We start from the raw sequence: 21,741 nt of genomic DNA, 5'->3' as shown, positions 1-21,741 counted from the left end.
AGGTTGCTCTGTTGGTCTTAAGCACTAATAGTATAGTTGAACTGTGTCTAAAGATGTCAGTGTTGGAGGCTGTGAGAGAAGAGTCTTTGTCTTTCCTAACTACTGCTCTATTCCTAGTGCTTGACAAATACTAGGCAGTGTGTAAATACTGGTTGTAGATGGATGCCTGTACAACAGTGTGTAAATATTTGTTGTAGATGGGTGCCTATGCAACAGTGTGTAATGTTTGTTGTAGATTGATGCTGTACGAATAGGTGTTGAGAGTTGGGGGAGCACTTGCACTGGTCATGGTTTAAAAAAGTATTTGAGGACAAAGAAGTGTGTGTGTGTGTGTTATACATCTGATTAAAGCATACCAGCAGTGAATTTAGATCTGTTTGATGCCAGTGTGTCATTTGAGAGAAAGAATCTAAGGTGAACTCAATGTTTGTGCCTGCTTGAATGGTCAGAAGAGCAGAGAAAGCTGCAGAGCTCTTCACATCTGCAGAGAATAGTCGTGATGTTAGGTAGAGTGAAACAAGGGAGTGAGGTGACCCCGTTTAGGTCTATATTTGTTTGTTAGGGTAACATTTGACCATCTATGTACGATCACTTTACTGGATAACCCTATAACAAATAGAGAAATTCTGATATACCAAAAAAATATAAAACTGAATTTTATCAGTTGGCACCCCAATGGCCATTTTAGGCCTGCTCTGACTCTACCATCTTTTCCAGATCTGTGAAAAGACAAAATTGGAGACATGGGTCCTTGCTGTTTGCTATGATTAGGTTAAATTTCAGGAGAGTTTAAACCTTTTTCAACAAGTTCCTTATTTAATCATTGAGAATTACGATTTACTAGCAGAGATAAATTTGAAAACAGTGGTCACAGAGTTAGACCTATTTCGTAACCTCAAGCTAGCTCTCAATATGGACATGTGTAAATAGTCACATGCTCTTATGCTAGTGTCATATGCAAGGGGCAGTAGACTAGTTCAGGACAGACTAGTCGGATTAATATGAGGTGTGACTCAGTCACTTGAGGTAAAATTCCCTTCTGTTTTTATGCTATCCGTAGACTAAATGGCAATTGCATGAACCCAAAAACCTCAGTATGTGTTAAAGCTAGGCTCCTATAGCTGATGTAGATGGTCATTAACTGGCAGTGGTAGTTGGCCAACTTCAGCACTCAGTTGTTTTGCTTTAAAATAATTTTTAGAAAGATTGGCCACGGTTATTAAAATATTTATTGAGTAATCGAATACAATAGTGTAGGAATATAGTCTTAGTTGATAAGTTTAAGTTTAGTCAACTTACTGATAAAAAGAATATTAGGAAATATTGTGTGTAATTTGACAGTAAGGAAGATGTTCATCAAGACCCAAAATGGGTTTGTCCTTTTAAAAATTAATATATTTGACCACATGTAAGACATTTTAAATTTCTTTATGGAAAGTAAAATAAATAAAAGTTGAAAGATAAATATCAGATATGAGAAAATACCTGCAGCATATTTGCAAGATTCATCAAAGATACATTAATTCATACAAAGCAGTATGAAAAAGACAACCTAGTAGAACAGTGGACATAGACTATGAACAGAAAATTAGAGAAGGGCAATTGCACCACATACAGAAATTCACTGAGAATGGATCAAAGACCTAAAGTTAAGAACTAAAACATTAAGACTTAGAAGAAAACAAAATCTTCATGGTATTAGATTTGGCCATGATTGCTTGAAATATGATACCAAAGCACAGGCAACAAAGAAAAAAATAGACACATTGAACTTCATCAGTATTAAAAATTTGTGCATCAGAGAGAGTGAAAATGCAACTCATAGAATGCAAGAAAATATTTATAATATATGTGATAAGGGATGAATGACAATATGTAGAAGTCCAACTCAACCACGTAAAACAATCCAGTTCATAAATGGGCAAAGGACTTGAATAAACATTTCTGCAAAGAAGACATTTTGGAGGCCAGTAAGCACATGAAAAGATGCTCAACCTCATTAGTCATTAAGGAAATGCAAGTCAAAAATCATAATGAAATATCACTTAATACCCATTAGGATGACTATTATAATTTTAAAAAATGGAAGGAAGTAACAGGTGTTTTGGAGGATATGGAAGAATTGAAACCCTTGTATATTGCTGGTGGGAACATAAAATGCAGCATCTCTGGAATATAGTTTGGCAGTTCCTCTAAAAGTTAAACATAGAATTACGTGTACGATCCAGCAATTCCATTTCTAGATATATACCCAAAAGAAAGGCAGGGACTCAAACATACTAACAAGCGTGTGTTCCTAGTAATTATTCACAATAGACAAACATTAGGTAGAAACAAGTGTTCGTCGACAAATGAAAGGGTACCTTGTGATACATAGATATAACAATACCATATTCATCTTTCAAAGGGAGTGACATTCTGATACATGCTACATATATGAACCTTGAGACTATTACATGAAATGAAATAAGGTAGACACAGAAGGACTCATTTTATGATTCCACATATACAAGGTTACCTAGAATGGGCAAATTGGTACAGACAGAAAGTAGAGGAGTAGTTCCCAGGGACTGGTGGGTGGTACTCAGGGTGGGAGTGGGTGTTAAGTTTCTGTTTGGGAAGATGAAAATGTTCTGGAGATGGATAGTGGTGACAGTTGCACAGAAATGTGGATGTGCTTAAAAGTATACACAGAATACTTTATTTAGAAGAATAAGTATTCTTGTAAAATCGTTGAAATAGTAAATTTGATGCTGTGTATACTTTACCAGGATAAAAACAATGCAAGAGAAAGATTGCCAGTACATGCTGAAAAGTAACATTACTATGAGGACATTTTTTACTCTTGAGATTAGTGACAACAATTGAATGTTGGGAAGTAGAGTATGTGGGAGCGTGTAAGTGGGTCCTGCTAGCGTGGGATGTCACTTTAGGAAAGTCTATTAGAATTTGTTTAGCTTTTGCATGTATTAACATGAAGATTTTAGGCCGGGCGCGGTGGCTCAAGCCTGTAATCCCAGCACTTTGGGAGGCCGAGGCGGGTGGATCACGAGGTCAAGAGATCGAGACCATCCTGGTCAACATGGTGAAACCCCGTCTCTAGTAAAAATACAAAAAATTAGCTGGGCATGGTGGCGCGTGCCTGTAATCCCAGCTACTCAGGAGGCTGAGGCAGGAGAATTGCCTGAACCCAGGAGGCGGAGGTTGTCGTGAGCCAAGATCGCCTGGGTAACATGAGTGAAACTCCGTCTCAAAAAAAAAAAAAAAAAAACATGAAGATTTTCTCACTGAATAAAAAAAGTTGAAAAAGATACCATCTTTATTATAAAGCATCAACATATTTATGTGCATTTATAAATGTGTTGAGTACTAGAAAGATACATGAATAAAAATATGAATTTAAAAATTAAATGAAAATCACACTAAGATTTATAATAGGTGTTGTCACCTACCTACTTTATGTTTTTTTCCTACTACACTTACATACCTCTTCATAATCTGCTCCGTGTCTCCCATGTAACACCACTATTGCAAAATAAAGCAGGCTGCCTTTGTAGCAGTAATTTGAGCTTCACACATGTCCTGCTTAGTATTAATAGCAGCTGTCAAGACACCTCAGGAAAGTAAGGATTAGAAGTACACTTATTACGAGTATCATTTAGATCCTACTGTATATTGAAAAGGAGTTGAGATACCAGAAAAAAAGGTCAGACACAAGGTTTGACTTCATGCTGTTACAGTGGTTTGCAAGAATACCTATAAGAAGAGTTGAAGTGATAATATTTTAAACCCTAGAAAGAGGTTATAGCAACAGATTTTTATGCATCTAGTCTTTGGTAGGTTGGTCACCCTACTCCCCATCTACCCATCAACCCCCGCCCCCTCAGCCCCAGCAGAATTTGGAAATACAAGGGAGTAATTTATAAATAGAAAGTATTAAGAGGTTTTTGTCTCTTAAATACACACAATTTAAAATCAAATGGTGACATTTATGGCACATATCAAATAATTGGTCAGAGATACACAAGCCACAGAAATGTCAAATGGGAGAGTGAGGGAAAGTTTAAAATAGCTTAGGAAGAGATCACAAAATATCCTTTAAAAGATCATAGGCACACACAAGTCAACACTAGAGCCCAAACCAGATATTACTCCATTGCCAAAGACTGATTATGAAAGACCATTTAAAGCAGGAGTTTCCAATCGTTTGGCTTCCTTGGGCCACATTGGAAGAAGAACGGTCCTGGGCCATATGTAAATACACTAATGGTAGCTGATGAGCTTTTAAAAGAAATCGCATGTTTTAAGAAAGTTTACAGATTTGTGTCGGGCCACATTGAAACCCGTCCTAGGCAGCATGCGGCCCATGGATCATGGGCTGAACAAGCTTGCTTTCTAGTAGCCTAGGTTTCTTTAGTGCTTGGATAAGTTTGCATTCAAGCAATGAGAGTAGGGCTGATATTCTTAAAGAACAGAAGAATGCATTGCATTGATTTTGTAATGAGAGACACTACATTCTTTCTTTTATGTAAGTTCATTCTTTGTGCTTAGCTATTTTCAAAGAGACACATTTTGTTTATGTTCAGTTTGATGTAAACATGTAAAACATGGTATAAGCATATTAGCCTCACATCCTTACAAATTAGCTTAAAAGGTTTCAGATAAATGAAAGTGTTAATTACAATTAGATATTTGTATACTAAAAGTACACTGATTTTGAAAAATTAAAGTTTTTTTGCCTTGTGTTTACAAAAGGTGGTTTGAGTTATTTTATAAGATTATTTACGTTTAAGTTAAATTTGTCTCTCTCTACTGTTAAGCTTCAAGAATGTAGCATAAAACCTTTGACTGTTAACAGATGAAAGCTTAAGGCCTACCTTCCCAGCATTATCAGTTTTTTTTTTTTTAATTTGTTTAACGCATTTAGAAGTTAAATGTGAATGCACATGTACATGCTCCTGTTACCTGTATTGAATAATGTTGTCATTAACTGGCATCCAGGCAACAAATATATGTTGATGCCATTTTGGTACCAAGCCCTGTTTTCTACCAGGGCTACAGAAAAAAGTACAAGAAGGCTGGGCATGGTGACACATGCCTTGTAATCCCAGCACTTTGGGAGGCTGAAGTGGGCAGATCACTTGAGGCCAGGAGTTCGAGACCAGCCTGGCCAACATGGCAAAACTCCATCTCTACTAAAAATACAAAAAATTTGCTGGGCGTGGTGGTGCCCACCTATAATCCCAGCTGAGGCAGGAGAATCACTTGAACCGGGAGGCAGCCATTGCAGTGAGCTGAGATCATACACTGCACTCCAGCCTGGGTCACAGAGAACAATTGTATCTCAAATAAAAAGGGTGGGGGAAGGGTGCAGCAAAATTTCTCTCTCTAGGAAGCTCATGTTCCTAGTACAAAGGAGGGATAATAAATGTAATAGAAGATACTGAGTAATATGCTAGATTTGAATAAGGGCATTCCAAACACAGAGGAGGGGCACCCAACCAACACTTTAAATGTAAAACTTCTACCTGTTATAATATTTCAGTGATAAAACTAAAACTACCTCTCAGAAGAGCATTTTATGTTTTGTATTAATTATTAAACTCAGCCATGAGTGTTGTGCATGTAGATTGAGGCATGTAACATATGAGGCATGTCACGTAAGAAATATGTAAATAACTTGCAGCATGCTTTAGAAGGAAGTTTTTATGTGTATGCTTTGGTTGGGGGGAGTGGAGCAATAAAAAAAAGTGTAAATATAGCATGCTGAAGACCTGCCTGGAAAAAAGATTTTGCTTCTGTCCTTGATCGTAGTCTTATTTAACTCAGTTCTCCACATTGTGCTGTATTTTTTTCAGTTTTGCTTTATGTTTTCTTTTGTTTGTTTTTAAAGTTGAAAGGAACCTTGGAAGTTCTCCAGTCTACTTTAGCATAAACACCAAGCAGTGCCAGAATCACACACAGAACTTGTATAGGTTGTTTGTTAGATATGCCCAGGCTTCCCCAGTTTCAATAGATGTGGCTTGGCGCCCAGGTACCTGTTTCATTTTGTTTTTTAACTTTACAAGTGATTCTGATGAGCAGTCTGTTGAGAAAAATCAAACCTTTTCATAGAGAAATTCTGGCCTTCAGAGATGTCACTTGCCCAAGAGTCCCATAAATATTAAGTAGGATCAACTGGTTTCCATACTACTAACCTATAATTCTCCAAAACTATAAAAGAAGTCTGTCGTTGGGGTAAATAAACTTATTAAGTAGAAATTAAGGATGTTTTTGTTATTCTTTGTTAATGTTGATGTGTGTTTGTTTTCTGTTTTGGAGTATTTTCCTTTTTGCTTAGCTTGATGGACAACACTGAAGGATTTTTAAGCCCTTCTGTTAATTTTTCATGTCTCTGATAGATTTGGCAGCACCAAATAAAATTGTGAACACCTTGCACTTTCTTCTCCAACTTGTTTCCGTTACTAAAAGCAGAAGAAAATTTATGGACATAACAAAGAATGAGGACGATTTCACAGGGATATTAGTACTAGTTTAATTCATGCAGTAAGTCGAAATATAGAGCTTATTTCATTATGAATATTAATCAAGATGCCCCAAAGTTGTATGTGAAGGAACCTTTATGAGGGATATGATCTGGAGAATACTGCTAATATAGTCTATAATTGATTGCCCCATAAAATACAATGGCTGACAGCAGTTTTTTGGTTTTTTTATAGACAGGGCCTCACTCCCATTGCCCAGGCTGGACTGCAGTGTCTCAATCACGGCTTACTGCAGCCACAACTTCCATTGCTCAGGTGATTCTCCCACCTCAGTTTCCTGAGTAGCTGGGACCACAGGTGCAGGCCACCATACCTAGCTAATTTTTTGTACTTTTAGTAGAGATAGGGTTTTGCCATGTTGCCCAGGCTGGTCTTGAACTCCTGTGCTCAAGCAGTCGTTCGCCTCACAAAATGCTGGGATTATAGGCATGAGCCACCGTGTCCATCTGACAGCAGAATTTTCCCAAGGAAAACATCTTATCATATTATTCAAGTTTCTTTATGCTTGTCTGTGAATCCAGAACAGCAAAGCTGAAAATAATAGGTAGTCCGCTGGATTCAAGTACCCTCCTTTAAAAGTGTATACCTTATACAAATAAAAATATCTTAGTCCATCTGAGTTCATCATGGTTAATCAACACATTTTTGAAATGTACTTAAATGAGCTATGAGAGCCACGCTTTAGGGAGCTGTTATTCCTAGTTCTTTCGACCATTATAATAGTGTAAAAAGACTGATAATAGAGTCTGTTTTCAGTAAACTTGCTAGTATTGTATACAGGATCTTGAAAGTCTTACATAGGTTGTTTCTAGTTTTGTGCTAAAATACAAAAATGCTATTATGATAGTCGTTTACTGTTTCTCCTGGTTCATACAGTGTTTGTATCTTCAAATTTTCTAGATAATGCCAAATTACTTTCCAATGTGGTAGTATCAATTTATTATCTACCAGGAGTTCTCATTACTCTTTGTCAACATTTGGTATTGTCTGACTTTTAAGTTTTTCATTATGGTGAGTGTAAAGGGATATGTTGCTTTATTTTACATTTTCCTGATTTTTAATGAAGTTGAGCATATTTTCTTGCATTTCCTAGGCATTCAAGTTCCTTCTTTGAAATACCTTTTTATGTCTTCCATAAATTTTTTTTGTTGGACACTTTGTCTTTTTTGATTTTTAGAGGTTCTTTAAATAGTCTGATTAAAAGTACTTCAAATATAATTGTTTTTGCTTTTTGTAACTTTCTAAATCTTCTGCTTGGTGTTACAGATATCTTTCTGTGTTTTCCTATAATAGTTTTAAGACTTAAATACCTATATAAAAGTTCATTCTGTCTTAAACTGGCTTTTAGATGCAAGTTTTTGTGTTTGGCATATGTCCTGCTAGTAGTCTTCTATTTCTTCAGGATATGGAATCTGCAAGATTTATGATATTAGCTTGTCAAATACTATTAACAGTGCTCTTATGGCATTGATTACAGTTACACTGAATCTATAAATAATTTGAAACAACAGCTTTCCAATATTTTTCTGTGCATATTTCATACATCCTTTATTTCTAAATACTATGAGGTGGGTTGTCTTTACTATTAAACTGTCCTTTTTAATTTTAATAATCTTTAAATGAAACAAATAGCTCATTGCCTTATTGAATTACAAAAGGGAAGTATGTAGTTATAAAACTCAGTTATTAAGTGTAAAATCTCTTATTCATCTTATCTTTAGCCCATTCTGGGTGTAACCACCTTGGTGTACCTATCCTGATTTGTATTAAGATTAATGTCATATTTAGGTAGGTTGTTAGTGTGGCCATAAACATTTTTCACCTTAGTTTGTGAGATAAAGTAAGTCCTGTAGAGTTATATTGTCCCTCTATCCTAATGGTAGCTTATTTGAATGTGTGGTTAATAGATAATTGTGTTTGAGATAGCATTGCTGGTAAGACAGAGATTGGTACTTTCAAATCAGATATGCGTATGGTTTACCAGGTTTTATGGTTTCAAGTTACCTAACCTTTTTTGTTGAGCTTTCTCACCTATGAAATAGGGTGAGAAATGCCTAAATCATTATTCTCATCACTTGGATGTTTACTGAGCATCCTCTGTGTGCTCCAGTGTAAGGATTAAATGAGATTACTAGTGTTAGGTGGCTGGCACATGAGAGATGTTCTTTGGATGTTTGTTCCAATTTTCTCTATTCAAGTAACTTTTCAGGCCTACTATCTTTTTATTTAGAATCTACATCAGGAGACAAATCCGTGTCACATTCTTGCACAACTCCTTCCACATCTTCTGCCTCTGGACTGAACCCTACATCTGCACCTCCAACATCTGCTTCAGCAGTCCCTGTTTCTCCTGTTCCACAGTCACCAATACCTCCGTTACTTCAGGACCCAAATCTTCTTAGACAATTGCTTCCTGCTTTGCAAGCCACGCTGCAGCTTAATAATTCTAATGTGGACATATCTAAAATAAATGAAGGTAAATCTTCATAATTTTTAAAATTTATTTGGATTGTGCAAAATTATGTAAGTAGTAAAATCTCCAGTTTAGGAATGGTCTTTGTTTTCTTTCGAAGTTTATAGTTGAACGTTATTTTTATTTTTATTTTTTGGAATTTGGAATTTATATCCCCTGTAGTTTAAGACCATTGGTAGTATAATTGAAATAGTGGTGCTTGGATCTTGTGTATATTTTTCAATATTTATTTTATTTTATTTTATTTTTTTGAGACGGAGTTTCGCTGTTGTTACCCAGGCTGGAGTGCAATGGCGCGATCTCGGCTCACCGCAACCTCCGCCTCCTGGGTTCAGGCAATTCTCATGCCTCAGCCTCCTGAGTAGCTGGGATTACAGGCACGCACCACCATGCCCAGCTGATTTTTTGTATTTTTAGTAGAGACGGGGTTTCACCATGTTGACCAGGATGGTCTCGATCTCTTGACCTCGTGATCCACCCGCCTCGGCCTCCCAAAGTGCTGGGATTACAGGCATGAGCCACCGCGCCTGGCATTTTTCAATATTTATTACATGTCTGGTAGTTACTGGTGATAAGCCATTCTATGTACTTAATGTGTATGGTGATATTTTACATAAAAACAATAGAGCATTTGTTGGAATTGGTACAAAAACTTCTGGTATGTTTCTAAAAACCTGTATAAATAATTACCCAGAATATTTAAAATGTACTAATTACTAGAAAAGTAGGAATTCAGGCAACTACTTAAAATACTTTTTAAAAATACTAAGAAAGGAGGAGATAGGTACTAGGTAAGATACTGCCTTTTCTTCCTGGTGAATTGCATTATTTAATTCTAGTCTTGCTTTCCAGTAATGCTACTTATGTTTCAGAATATTTAGGTAGCCACCTTGAAAAAGTTTGAATAAAATTAGATGTAGTTTTAATTTGGAAACTATTCAGTTTCAAGCATTAATTCCTAAGAGCATTGCAAAATTTTCTGTTGAAAATGATCAATTTTTAGGTCGAAGTGGGTGGATCACCAGAAGTCAGGAGTTTGAGACCAGCCCGACCAAGATAGTGAAACCGCATCTCTACTAAAAAAAAAAACAAAAGTTAGCCAGGCATGATGGCACATGCCTCTAAATCCTAGCTACTTGGGAGGCTGAGGCATGATAATCACTTGAACCCAGGTGGCGAAGGTTGCAGTAAGCCGAGATCATGCCTCTGCACTCCAGCCTAGCTGACAGAGGAAAACTCCATCTCAAAATAAATAAATAAAAAAGATCAATTTTTGTGTACTTTTTCACATAATATACCTGAAAGTAGTGTTAAGTGGTTAAGTTCTTAATCCTAAAAATAAAGCTGTCTCAGGCTAGTTGGCCATTAGTCTGTTCTTACTGTCCTTAATTTTTTTGTATTTTATTCTCAAACCATGCAGTTCTCTGTGTGGTAGGTAAATGTTTCACTTAGGCAGAGTGGGGCTTTAAAATAGTTTGAGGAGGCCAGGTGCAGTGGCTCATGCCTGTAATCCCAGCACTTTGGGAGGCCGAGGCTAGTGAACCACTTGAGCCCAGGAGTTTGAGACCAGCTTGGGCAACATGGTGAAACCCTATCTCTATTAAAAATACAAAAAATTAGCTGGGCGTGGTGGTGAATGCCGGTAGTTTCAGCTACTTGGGAGGCTGAGGTGGAGGATAACCTAAGCCTGGAAGGTCAGGGTTGTGACGAGCTGTGATTGCACAACCCTGTCTCCAAAATAAAGAAATAGTTGAGGAAATAATAGTTAATGTCAGTAATAAAATATATTATGCATGAAAAATACATGGTATTTCTAAATACTTTTTTGTATCCATTTTTAGATTATTGGGGTGGATGTTGATATAGGATTTGAATGGCCAGCTTGTGTAAAAAGGCAATCACATGAAATAGCAACCATTTATACAGTTAATTCCAAAAAACATACTGAGCACTCACATGTGAATAGGTTTCTAACGTAATCCGAAGTTCCTGTGAACACTCTTTAAGTCTCATAGAGAACCTTTGTTCAGGCGATCATCTTAATTTATTAGTGTAAAAGAAACTGTTGGTTTACCTTTATTGTAAAGCCATTAAGTTTCTTCTCTGCCTCAGATCCTTTAAATCTTGGGACCCATTGTAATACTCCTATCCAGGAGGCTATTTTGAGAGTTCCAGTTAGAAATATTCCAGTTTCTCTTGGTTTCTCTTCCTTGTCAGGTTGTTACTGATGCCACATAAGCCTCTGTTTTTATTTGAATGTATGAAATAATATGTTTTTAGTTCTTACAGCAGCTGTGACACAAGCCTCACTGCAGTCTATAATTCATAAGTTTCTTACTGCTGGACCATCTGCTTTCAACATAACGTCTCTGATTTCTCAAGCTGCTCAGCTCTCTACACAAGGTATTCATACTCATCTTAGATATCTCTAGAATCGTATCTTGATTTTGTTTTGGAATTAATAGCCCTTTTTTGTTTTCAGTGGTTTTTGTTTTGTTTTTTTAGTTTTTTAAGAGATTAGCTATAATAATTTTGTGGGGTTTTTTTTTGTAACATTGGCATATACAGTAGTTTTATTTCCTTTATTTTTAGATGAAGCAAGCTTTGACATTTGTCTTAAGGTATTGCCATCAAATCTGTATTTAATTCAGACTTTGTTATTAATGAGGTTTTCTTAATACCAAAGCTGAAAAAATAGTATGATATGCCATGTATCTTTGTGAAACACTGCATGTATTTGAAGAGTTGAAATTTAGTTCAGATTGACATAAGATGTTTTTTGACTGGATAACATGGAAATGCTCATTTTCTGCCTTGAATTAGATATCCCTCTTCATGAAGGTATCCAAATGGAGAGAGATACACATAGGAGCAAATGGGAAGTGAAAGGGTCACTTTGTCAGAAAGCTGATAAACAGCAGGAATGCCTGGTCTGGAATGGAAGTATAATGGTGCAAAGACTCTTGCAGCCCCCTGGCTAGCCTCATGAGCAGGAGACTGCGTGGGATACCTGGGCCTAAATGTAGAATAAGAAAGAAGAAATAAGGATGGTGAGGAGGCCTTCCATGTGAGAATAGGTTCAGGCCTAGCTTCCTGTTCCAGCCCCATAAAGGAGAGTGGGCCACACTGGGTATGCTTACATCTTAACACACAGCTCACTTAATGTGGCCCAGTGAGAAGGTCAGATTCTGATTTATTCCTATAAGCATTCTCTGGGTAATATGGGGGTGGGGGGTTTAGAGTAATACAAAGATCTTTACCACATATATTACAAAGGACTTTAGTTTTTTGTTTTGTTTTTCTTTAAAATTAATTGCTTTCCTCTTTTACAGCCCAGCCATCTAACCAGTCTCCAATGTCTTTAACGTCTGATGCGTCATCCCCAAGATCATACGTTTCTCCAAGAATAAGCACACCTCAGACTAACACAGTCCCTATCAAGCCTTTGATCAGTACTCCTCCTGTTTCATCGCAGCCAAAGGTATGTCACTCTTGAGGGATATTTGGGAAAGAAACTACTTTTGGAAAATCAGTAATGTTTTAGAATCTGTTATAGAAAAAGTCCTCTGAGAATGAGGTGCAGTGGTGGAATGAATGACAGGTGTGGTAGTAGATGCGGCCTAGAATTTCTCAGCGACATGGAGAGTGAGATCTAGAGGGTATACTAAGTCTTAATATTTGTAAAATTTTTGAATTCTAAAGGATATGAGAGAACATGTTTTCCAGCAGCTTTCCCATATTTGTATTTTAAAAATGAGGCAATTTCTGTGCTAGAAACTTAATGTATGTTTAAGTTTCACATCATGAGAATCACTTGCTTCATTTAATAGATAGCAAAAATCAAACTTTTAGTTAAGTCTTGTTTCTGTGGTAGAGTCAGAATTTGAAACCTAGGTGTTTGTGAATACAGGGATCCATTTTACTAAGCTTACATTGCCTGTATTTGTCTCAGCAGAATCTTAAATGGCTGGCTCCATAGGTACAGTTAGAAAATTGCGGTCTAAATGGTAAATGTAGGGGAGATTTCTTTTGAGTAGTTGTGGAACAGTGGACTGTTTCAGACTTTTTAATGCCAAATAATTCTTTGTAAGATATTAAGCAGAAGCCCCAAAATAAAAATGCATTGAAACATAACTTGAAAGAGGTGGTTGGTCAGCTTTTAAGTCCTTGGCCATTGATGAATACATGTTTTAGGATCAATTTAGATTGATTTTTTTTAAATTCCAAGTTACAGTTTATTATGCAGTTCCTTATCATTTGCCAGTATTTTGAGGGAGAAAGAATTAAAATGTGAGTTTCAGCAAAAGAGGTGTTCTTTTTGGAGCTTAGAACTTGTCTTTAGGGTGGTATTTTAAGAGTGCAGTAAATAGTGGTTAAAAGTGAAGTAAGTGGTAGTGCTGGTTTTATAGTCACTTTGTGAAAGCAGCATTTCAAATCATTTAAGCAGCCTGGGTACCATGGCTTACACCTGTAATCCCAGCACTTTAGGGGGCTGAGGCAGGCGGATCACTTGAGGCCAGGAATTTGAAGCAAGCCTGGCCAACAGGTGAAACCCTGTCTCTACTAAAAGTACAAAAATTAGTCAGGCATGGTGGCACAGGCCTGTAATCCCAGCTACTCAGGAGGCTGATCCATGAGAATCACTTGACCCAGGAAGTGGAGTTGCTGTAAACCAAGATTGCACCACTGCACTCCAGCCTGGGCAAGAGAGCGAGACTCTGTCTTTTAAAAATAAAAATAAAACAACTTAGCTGGGCATGGTGATGTGCACTACTCAGAAGGCTGAGGTGGGAGGATCATCTGAGCCTGGGAAGTTGCGGTTGGAGTGAGCTGAGATCACGCCACTCTGCACTCCCGACTTAGGCAACCCGACTAAGACCCTGTCTAAAAAAACCAACAAAACTTCAATCAGTTAGCTGTCAGTTTTTGTATTCCAAAAACTTTTTCAAGTTATTTTTAAAATAATTGAACATTTGGACTTTTATGTACCAATTACTAAGATATTCTTTATAAGACTTGACTTGAACTGATAGGTAACATTCAGAAGTAAGCAGGACATTCCAGATTTGTTAGGGAGAATTATTAATCATATCCCCTTACCACCACCAAAAGCAGTGAGGCGTGACACAAAGGACTCCATCTGCCTTTGTGCCTCAGTTTGGAGCTTGTATTTTAAACTGCTTGTTTTCTCTCTCTGTGGCTTCTGAATATAATAGGTACCCCGATTGGTAATCATGGACTTCTCAGTCTACTTCTACAGAGTAACATCTCCTTGAAAAACCCTCATGTTGAATTTTATATGGGCCATAACTCATTTTCTGATAGCCCAATTCCCTGTTTCTCCATATGTCATTGAAATCTGAGCATCCATATATGTATGATGTGGTAGCATACATACTTATTTTGATATAAAAGTAACAGTAAATCAGAAGAGATATAATGTATTGGAAAGAAACCCGGGCTGAAAATGAGGAAAGCTAGTTTCTTACACTGGTTGATAGGGAAGTAATTTTAAGACCTTGGGCCATTTCTACAAATAAATGAGATCTAAGTTTCAGAACTTGACTGCCTTCTAGCTATATGGCCTTTGGCTAGTCCTTTGAATTCTACTTCTTTAAAACACCACATTTTACATGTTTTAAGATGATTACCTAGATTTTTGTAGGGAGAGATGTGGATTAGATTTGGGGACCATCTCACCAGATTTTGACATTTCAGGTTAGTACTCCAGTAGTTAAGCAAGGACCAGTGCCACAGTCGGCCACACAGCAGCCTGTAACTGCTGACAAGCAGCAAGGTCATGAACCTGTTTCTCCTCGAAGTCTTCAGCGCTCAAGGTAGGTTGATACTGTATACTGAGACCACATTATTGTTTTCTTTAATTATGATATATTGCATTGTTTGAATATTATATATGTAAAATAAAACTTAACCTTAGACTCCATGAATAGCCTAAACTAGGCTTCTGTGTTGTAAAATTTATAAAGACAAACCTGTATACAACAGGTAGGTTATTGTCTCTAGCAGTGAAGCCTGGGTTATTTTGAAAAACGTGCCTCTTTTTCTTTAAAATTTTACAGTGGAATATGGTGGGGCTAAAGATTTGTGATACTTACACCAGAAAGGCACATGATTCTATAATATTTTTTGGAATTACATGACTTTTTAACATCCTCATAGAAGTTTTGATTTGAGTATATTGATGAAGCCAAAGTCTCATATCTAAAACTTGGGCCAATGTTTCCCAACTGGTATATATAGTCAGGCTTTCCTAATAGCCTAATGCTGACCCTATACAGATGGCTTTTTAGATAGTTCTATACCACTGTATTGTGTTAGCATGTTTCTTGTTCATTAATAATACAAATTTAAATGAAATTTGTTGAATGTTTTCATTTGATTGATTTTCCTATTTTTTATTTCATGCTATGAGGTGGCAAAATAATTGAACTGTTTTTATTGTTGTTTTCTAAACAAGCATTTCAACTTAGGCCTCCAAAAGAGAGTTGTTCCCTTCAAAATAATCACCTTGGGAAGCTGTCTCCTTACTCCAGCAGTGTTGCCATTGAGCAGCACATTTTTGGGAAATTCTTCTTTTAAATTGTCTTTAGAGGCTGCAGTATTATTTTAAATATCCTCAGTGATGAAAACTCTTCATCCTTTGGGAGATTTAGTTTTTGGAAATAACTGAAATTCATTCAGAGCCAAGTCTGGTCAAGCAGGCAGGAGATCAACTTGGGTGATTAAATTTTTTGGTTCTCACCACCATATCCCCAACCCTGGCCCAAACCATTCAGTTTTAAAAGAAGATAAACAGTCTCAGAGCTTTATTTTTGGTGTTGTTTTGCCACTATGCTCGTTCAGTGCTATCCAATAAAATGTCTGTATTTTGCTTCACATTATTTTACCCTCTGATTCAGAAGTTCTGATGCTGAACCAAGGCAATATGTATTTCCCCTTCTTATCTAGATACATATGAGACACAGTCTTCAGATGCATATTATATCTATAGCTGTTAAAATGTTATCATTTTTTAGTTATATTATTAGTGTTTGTAGTACACAAAGTTAACAGGTTCTGCTCTCAGATTTGGTGAGTACAGTTTACATTGGACTCTGACAGTAGTGTTAAAAGGGCTTTTCCCCCCTAAAGTATTTTGAGGAATAATATACTTTGGATTGTTCATTCTCTTTGACGTTAAAATAACAAATTTTTCCTAGGAATTTGGATATCTTTAAGTTAATAAAAGGTATTAACATGCAGTTTCCAGGATACCTAGAAACTACTTTTAAACAAACTGCACATTCATTTCTGCTTTCTAGTAGCCAGAGAAGCCCATCACCTGGTCCAAATCATACTTCTAATAGTAATGCATCAAATGCAACAGTTGTACCACAGAATTCATCTGCCCGACCCACGTGTTCATTCACGCCTGCACTAGCAGCACACTTCAATGAAAATCTCATAAAACATGTTCAAGGATGGCCTGCAGATCATGCAGAGAAGCAGGTATGTTATGTACAGCCTGTATTTTACCTTTAGGTGATTAGCAAAACAGAACTTCAGTCAACTTCTAGAAAATCTAATGTAGACCACCAAATTCAAGCAATGTTTATAAATAATGAATCTTTAACTTGATCTTTGTACTCCCTTAAAAAAAATATTTGATATATAAGGTAACTCTTTTGGTTTTACAAAATATTTTAACATAATTATAGACACTGTTGTCAAGTGCTCAGCAGTTAACTCTGTGCCTTACATTTATTTTCTCTGCCGCTTAAAACAGCTGAGCAGTGCAGATAGCGTTTTCTCATTTTGCCATTGAAATCCTTAAGACCAAGTAGGTTATCCCAAGGTCATCCAGTTAACAGAGTGATGTGGCTCAAAGCCAGTGTACTTTTACCACTCAGCTGCTGTGATAGTTTCAGAATCCATTAGAACTGTTAATCTGGCCAAGTGCAGTGGCTCATACCTGTAATCCCAACACTTTGGGAGGCCGAGGCAGGTGGATCACTTGAGGCCAGGAGTTCAAGGGTAGCCTGGCTAACACGGTGAAACCCCATCTCTAACCATAGGTGCAAAAAGTAACCAGGCGTGGTGGCATGCGCCTGTAATTCCAGCTACTTGGGAGCCTGAGACACCAGAATCACTTGAACCTGGAGGCGGAGGTTGCAATGAGCTGAGATCGCTCCACTGCACTTCAGCCCGGGTAACAGAGTGAGACTCTGTCTCAAAGCAAAAAAAAAAAGAACTGTTAACTTTCTATGACTCTTCCACCAGACTAGCAACTGGAAATTAGGAAACATTTTTATTTTGGAATGAGAGACCTTAGGACATTCTAGTTACTGCCATTTGCCTCTTTCTTTTTGCCAGATAACTAACCATCTGGGATGTTCTGAAAGTTTACAGAGAATATGTTGTGTGTCTTATGATACAGGAGTATAGTGAGGTTCTTTAATCAATATTTAATACCTGAACTTGCAGGAATGACACTCTTTGGCTCACCCAGCATCTTTATTAACCACAAATTATGAGTCCTTCTTTCTTAGTGCTGTGTTAAAGCTGAGATTGGAAATTCTGCAACTTGTAAGGGAAATCTTAAAATAGGTACCATCCACCCTTAGAGACAGTTTCTTAAAAGAAATTCATTTTCCCTGTTAGATTCACCAGCATTTTTGTGTATTTAAGGGAAAAAGATTATTCTTTAATCTTAGTATAAAACTTTGCTGAGAAATTTAATGTTTTATTTTGTGTATGTTCATGTTATTTATAATGTATTTTATGTTTTGTTCATTAATTACAGGCCTCAAGATTACGTGAAGAAGCGCATAACTTGGGAAGTGTTCACATGTCAGAAATTTGTACTGAATTAAAAAATTTAAGATCTTTAGTCCGAGTATGTGAAATTCAAGCAACTTTGCGAGAGCAAAGGTAAGTTTTTCACTGAGATATATTTTTATGTTTCTCAGATTATGACTCTTTAGTAGAACTAAAGAATGTAAATCACATTTTATTTGTGAAATGTAAAGTTCTCTTTGATAGATACATTGATCACATTCTGTCACTGCATTTTCATAATTTAATAATACTCCTGGTGAAGAATAAAGCCTGTAATTTTCTCTTAACCCATGATGAATGCTTCATTAGACGTTTCTCATAACTCTATAAGCCGTAATGATACATTATTGAAAAAGTGAAATATTGGCCACAACTAATTATAAATGACCCCTCTTGCTGAGGATAGGATTTGTTTCCATTGACATTTCAGATTATTTATCCTTGTATCATCAATAGACCCCTTGAAAAGTATAGAATGAATTTGTCCAGCAAGATACTAGTGTCTGCTGTCTTAGTATTTTTCACTTGAACTCTTGTCTTGCATTTCTTTTTTTTTTTTCTTTTGAGTCGGAGTTTCGCTCGTGTTGCCCAGGCTGGAGTGCAATGGCACAATCTCGGCTCACCGCAACCTCCGCCTCCTAGGTTCAGGCAATTCTCCTGCCTCAGCCTCCTGAGTAGCTGGGATTACAGGCACGCGCCACCATGCCCAGCTAATTTTTTGTATTTTTAGTAAAGACAGGGTTTCACCATTTTGACCAGGATGGTCTCGATCTCTTGACCTCGTGATCCACCCACCTCAGCCTCCCAAAGTGCTGGGATTACAGGCGTGAGCCACCGCGCCTGGCTTGTCTTGCATTTCTTAATCTGGTGTTTCATTCAGCTAGAATATCTAGGTCACAATAATAATACCATAGCAATTTTTTTTAATGCCTATTTATAGAATTGAGGACAAACTTGCAATGGCTTTATGTTTCTGAGTAGCAACTTGGGTTCTTATCCTCTCGGATTGCTCTGAAAGTAGTTCTAACATCACAATCTTCATTTTAGCCTGTTACATCATTTGACTTTTAGGAAATTATTCATTATTGCATCTTAGAAAAACAGCATACACAGTTGAATATCAAGCCAGCCTGATTATGCCTAATTTATGGGTACCAGCAATAAATATTTTTGTTTCCAGAATTGAGGAGTAAAAAGAGGAAAGATTTTTACGTTCATGGGAATCTGGGTAACTGGGGTTTGTGTCTTTCATTTTTTGGTTTTGGGCTGCATTTTAATATACCCCCATCTACATTGAGAATTGCTCTTCTAAATGATGTATCTCTTGCACCTAGTTAATTCTACTCTTTACTATATAGTGGGCCAGAAAACATGCAGTGTAGGTTTATTTAAGTCAGTTGTTGTAACCACAGTAATTATTAAGAAATTGTTAGAAAAGTTCAAGCTCACTCCTGTCCGAGCACTTTGGGAGGCCAGCATGGGTGGATCACTTGAGGTCAGCAATTCAAAGACCAGCCTGGCCAACATGGCAAAATCTCATCTTTACTAAAACTATAAAAATTAGCCAAGCATAAGGACGGGTGCCTGTAATCCCAGCTACTGGGGAGGCGGGAGGCTGAGGCAGGGAGAATTGCTTGAACCCGGGAGGTGGAGGTTATGCCACTGCATTCAGCCTGGTGACAGAACAAGACTGTCTTAAGAAAAGTTAGAAAATGAATGCATTCTTTCATCATCATCATAGTTTTAATAGATATTATGTATTAAATGTTTACTTTGACTTAACTATAAACTAATTTATAGTTAATTTTAATTAGCCTTAGAAATTACTTGTTTTAATTTTAAAGATTTGTAATTATTAAAGCTTGGGTTTCTGTAATATTTGTATATATACACAGGTTTTAATGTCTGCTTTATGTTTTCCAGGATACTATTTTTGAGACAACAAATTAAGGAACTTGAAAAGCTAAAAAATCAGAATTCCTTCATGGTGTGAAGATGTGAATAATTGCACATGGTTTTGAGAACAGGAACTGTAAATCTGTTGCCCAATCTTAACATTTTTGAGCTGCATTTAAGTAGACTTTGGACCGTTAAGCTGGGCAAAGGAAATGACAAGGGGACGGGGTCTGAGAGAGTCAATTCAGGGGAACGATACAAGATTGATTTGTAAAACCCTTGAAATGTAGATTTCTTGTAGATGTATTCTTCACGTTGTAAATATGTTTTGTAGAGTGAAGCCATGGGAAGCCATGTGTAACAGAGCTTAGACATCCAAAACTAATCAATGCTGAGGTGGCTAAATACCTAGCCTTTTACATGTAAACCTGTCTGCAAAATTAGCTTTTTTTTAAAAAAAAAAAAAAAATTGGGGGGGTTAATTTATCATTCAGAAATCTTGCATTTTCAAAAATTCAGTGCAAGCGCCAGGCGATCTGTGTCTAAGGATACGATTTTGAACATATGGGCAGTGTACAAAATATCATGAAACAACTGTTTCCACACTTGCACCTGATCAAGAGCAGTGCTTCTCCATTTGTTTTGCAGAGAAATGTTTTTCATTTCCCATGTGTTCCATTTCCCTCTGAAATTCTTGATCTGATTTTATCCATTTTTTTAAGGCTCCTCTTTATCTCCTTTCTTAAGGCACTGTTGCTATGGCACTTTTCTATAACCTTTTCATTCCTGTGTACAGTAGCTTAAAATTGCAGTGATTGAGCATAACCTACTTGTTTGTATAAATTATTGAAATCCATTTGCACCCTGTAAGAATGGACTTAAAAGTACTGCTGGACAGGCATGTGTGCTGAAAGTACATTGATTGCTCAAATATAAGGAAATGGCCCAATGAACATGGTTGTGGGAGGGGAAGAGGAAACAGAGCTAGTCAGATGTGAATTGTATCTGTTGTAATAAACATGTTAAAACAAACAAATTGTTATTTTTCTTTTCCTTCGGTCAATGCACATTAGAATTTGAACTACCTGGGGATTCTTTATCAGAACTATTCCTTAAGGGAGGTTTTGTTTAAAGCATATTAACAGGAAATTGTGTATAAGATATTTAATGAAATATGGAATTCAACAAGAATGATTAAGTCACTTCCCAAGTGGTTGTCATTTGTTAAACCCTGGTTTACCTGTCTTGCTATTATGACATTTCATTTGGAAGGATGTTTGTGTTGTAGCTAACTGTTCAAGTCTGGTGCTGACTGCTGTTCTTAGCCATCACAAAACGCTCAGTTTGTGTAATTGGAGCTTCCTGCTGTTATCTGGAAATAGCAGGAAAGCGCAGCTTTGTATATTGTTTCCTAAAGTATATTAAAATAAAAAAAGAAACTATTGCTACTATAAAATTACCTTGACTTTTTTTTTCCTTTGCTGAAATATTAGTCACATGGCCTTAGCTTCACACTGCCAGTAATGTATCAAATCACAAGGGTTTCCACATGAAAAAAAAAAGTACTTCCCCCCCCAAAATACTTTCACCATTAAAATATTGCCATTTGATTTAGTGAGGTTTTCTTGGGGTTTTTTTTTTTTTTTGGATTTTCTTTTTCTTTCTTTTTTAATTGGTTTGGGGTTTTCTTGTGATTTTTTTTTTTTGTTTGATCACTTTTTTCTGTTGGGGAAGATAAATGTTACCAAAACTGCCAGCACCAAGAGCATATTTATTATGTTAGACATCAATGTAAATATTACTATATTCTGGGATAGTAACATAACTTTAAAATTGCTCTTGTGCTTTAAGCATATTTAAAGTATGGAACTTATTCAGGCTTTTCAGTAAGCTCAAAAAGTTTACTGTAAGCGATATTGTTGGTGTTTTCTAAAATACAAAAATGTTCCAGTGTAATTAAAAGGAATTAGAATTTTATGCTGGAAGCTT

General features: G+C 36.6%; 1 protein-coding gene across 13 annotated transcripts in view; it reads left to right on the top strand.

Moving 5' to 3' along the window:
- Window positions 1-21,208, top strand: part of WAC (WW domain containing adaptor with coiled-coil) — a 90,344-nt gene extending 69,136 nt beyond the window's left edge. For 9 of the 13 annotated variants that reach the window (XM_032243775.1, XM_032243774.1, XM_032243783.1 and 6 more), the window contains 7 exons: window positions 8,776-9,021; window positions 11,299-11,421; window positions 12,351-12,499; window positions 14,737-14,855; window positions 16,341-16,527; window positions 17,822-17,949; window positions 19,780-21,208. In XM_032243775.1, coding sequence (XP_032099666.1) covers window positions 8,776-9,021; window positions 11,299-11,421; window positions 12,351-12,499; window positions 14,737-14,855; window positions 16,341-16,527; window positions 17,822-17,949; window positions 19,780-19,849 — 1,022 coding nt within the window. In that variant the 3' untranslated portion in view covers window positions 19,850-21,208. The remainder of the gene's footprint in view (window positions 1-8,775; window positions 9,022-11,298; window positions 11,422-12,350; window positions 12,500-14,736; window positions 14,856-16,340; window positions 16,528-17,821; window positions 17,950-19,779) is intronic. The other 4 variants (XM_032243782.1, XM_032243772.1, XM_032243781.1 and 1 more) reach the window with 2 other exon arrangements.
- Window positions 21,209-21,741: the final 533 nt, after the last annotated feature.

Source organism: Sapajus apella, unplaced genomic scaffold (assembly GCF_009761245.1).
Source record: "Sapajus apella isolate SASKATOON/1434 unplaced genomic scaffold, GSC_monkey_1.0 scaffold53, whole genome shotgun sequence".
Classification (NCBI taxonomy): Eukaryota; Metazoa; Chordata; class Mammalia; order Primates; family Cebidae; genus Sapajus; species Sapajus apella.
The sequence above is the reverse complement of the archived record's forward strand: the minus strand, read 5'-3'. Positions and strand labels throughout refer to the sequence as shown.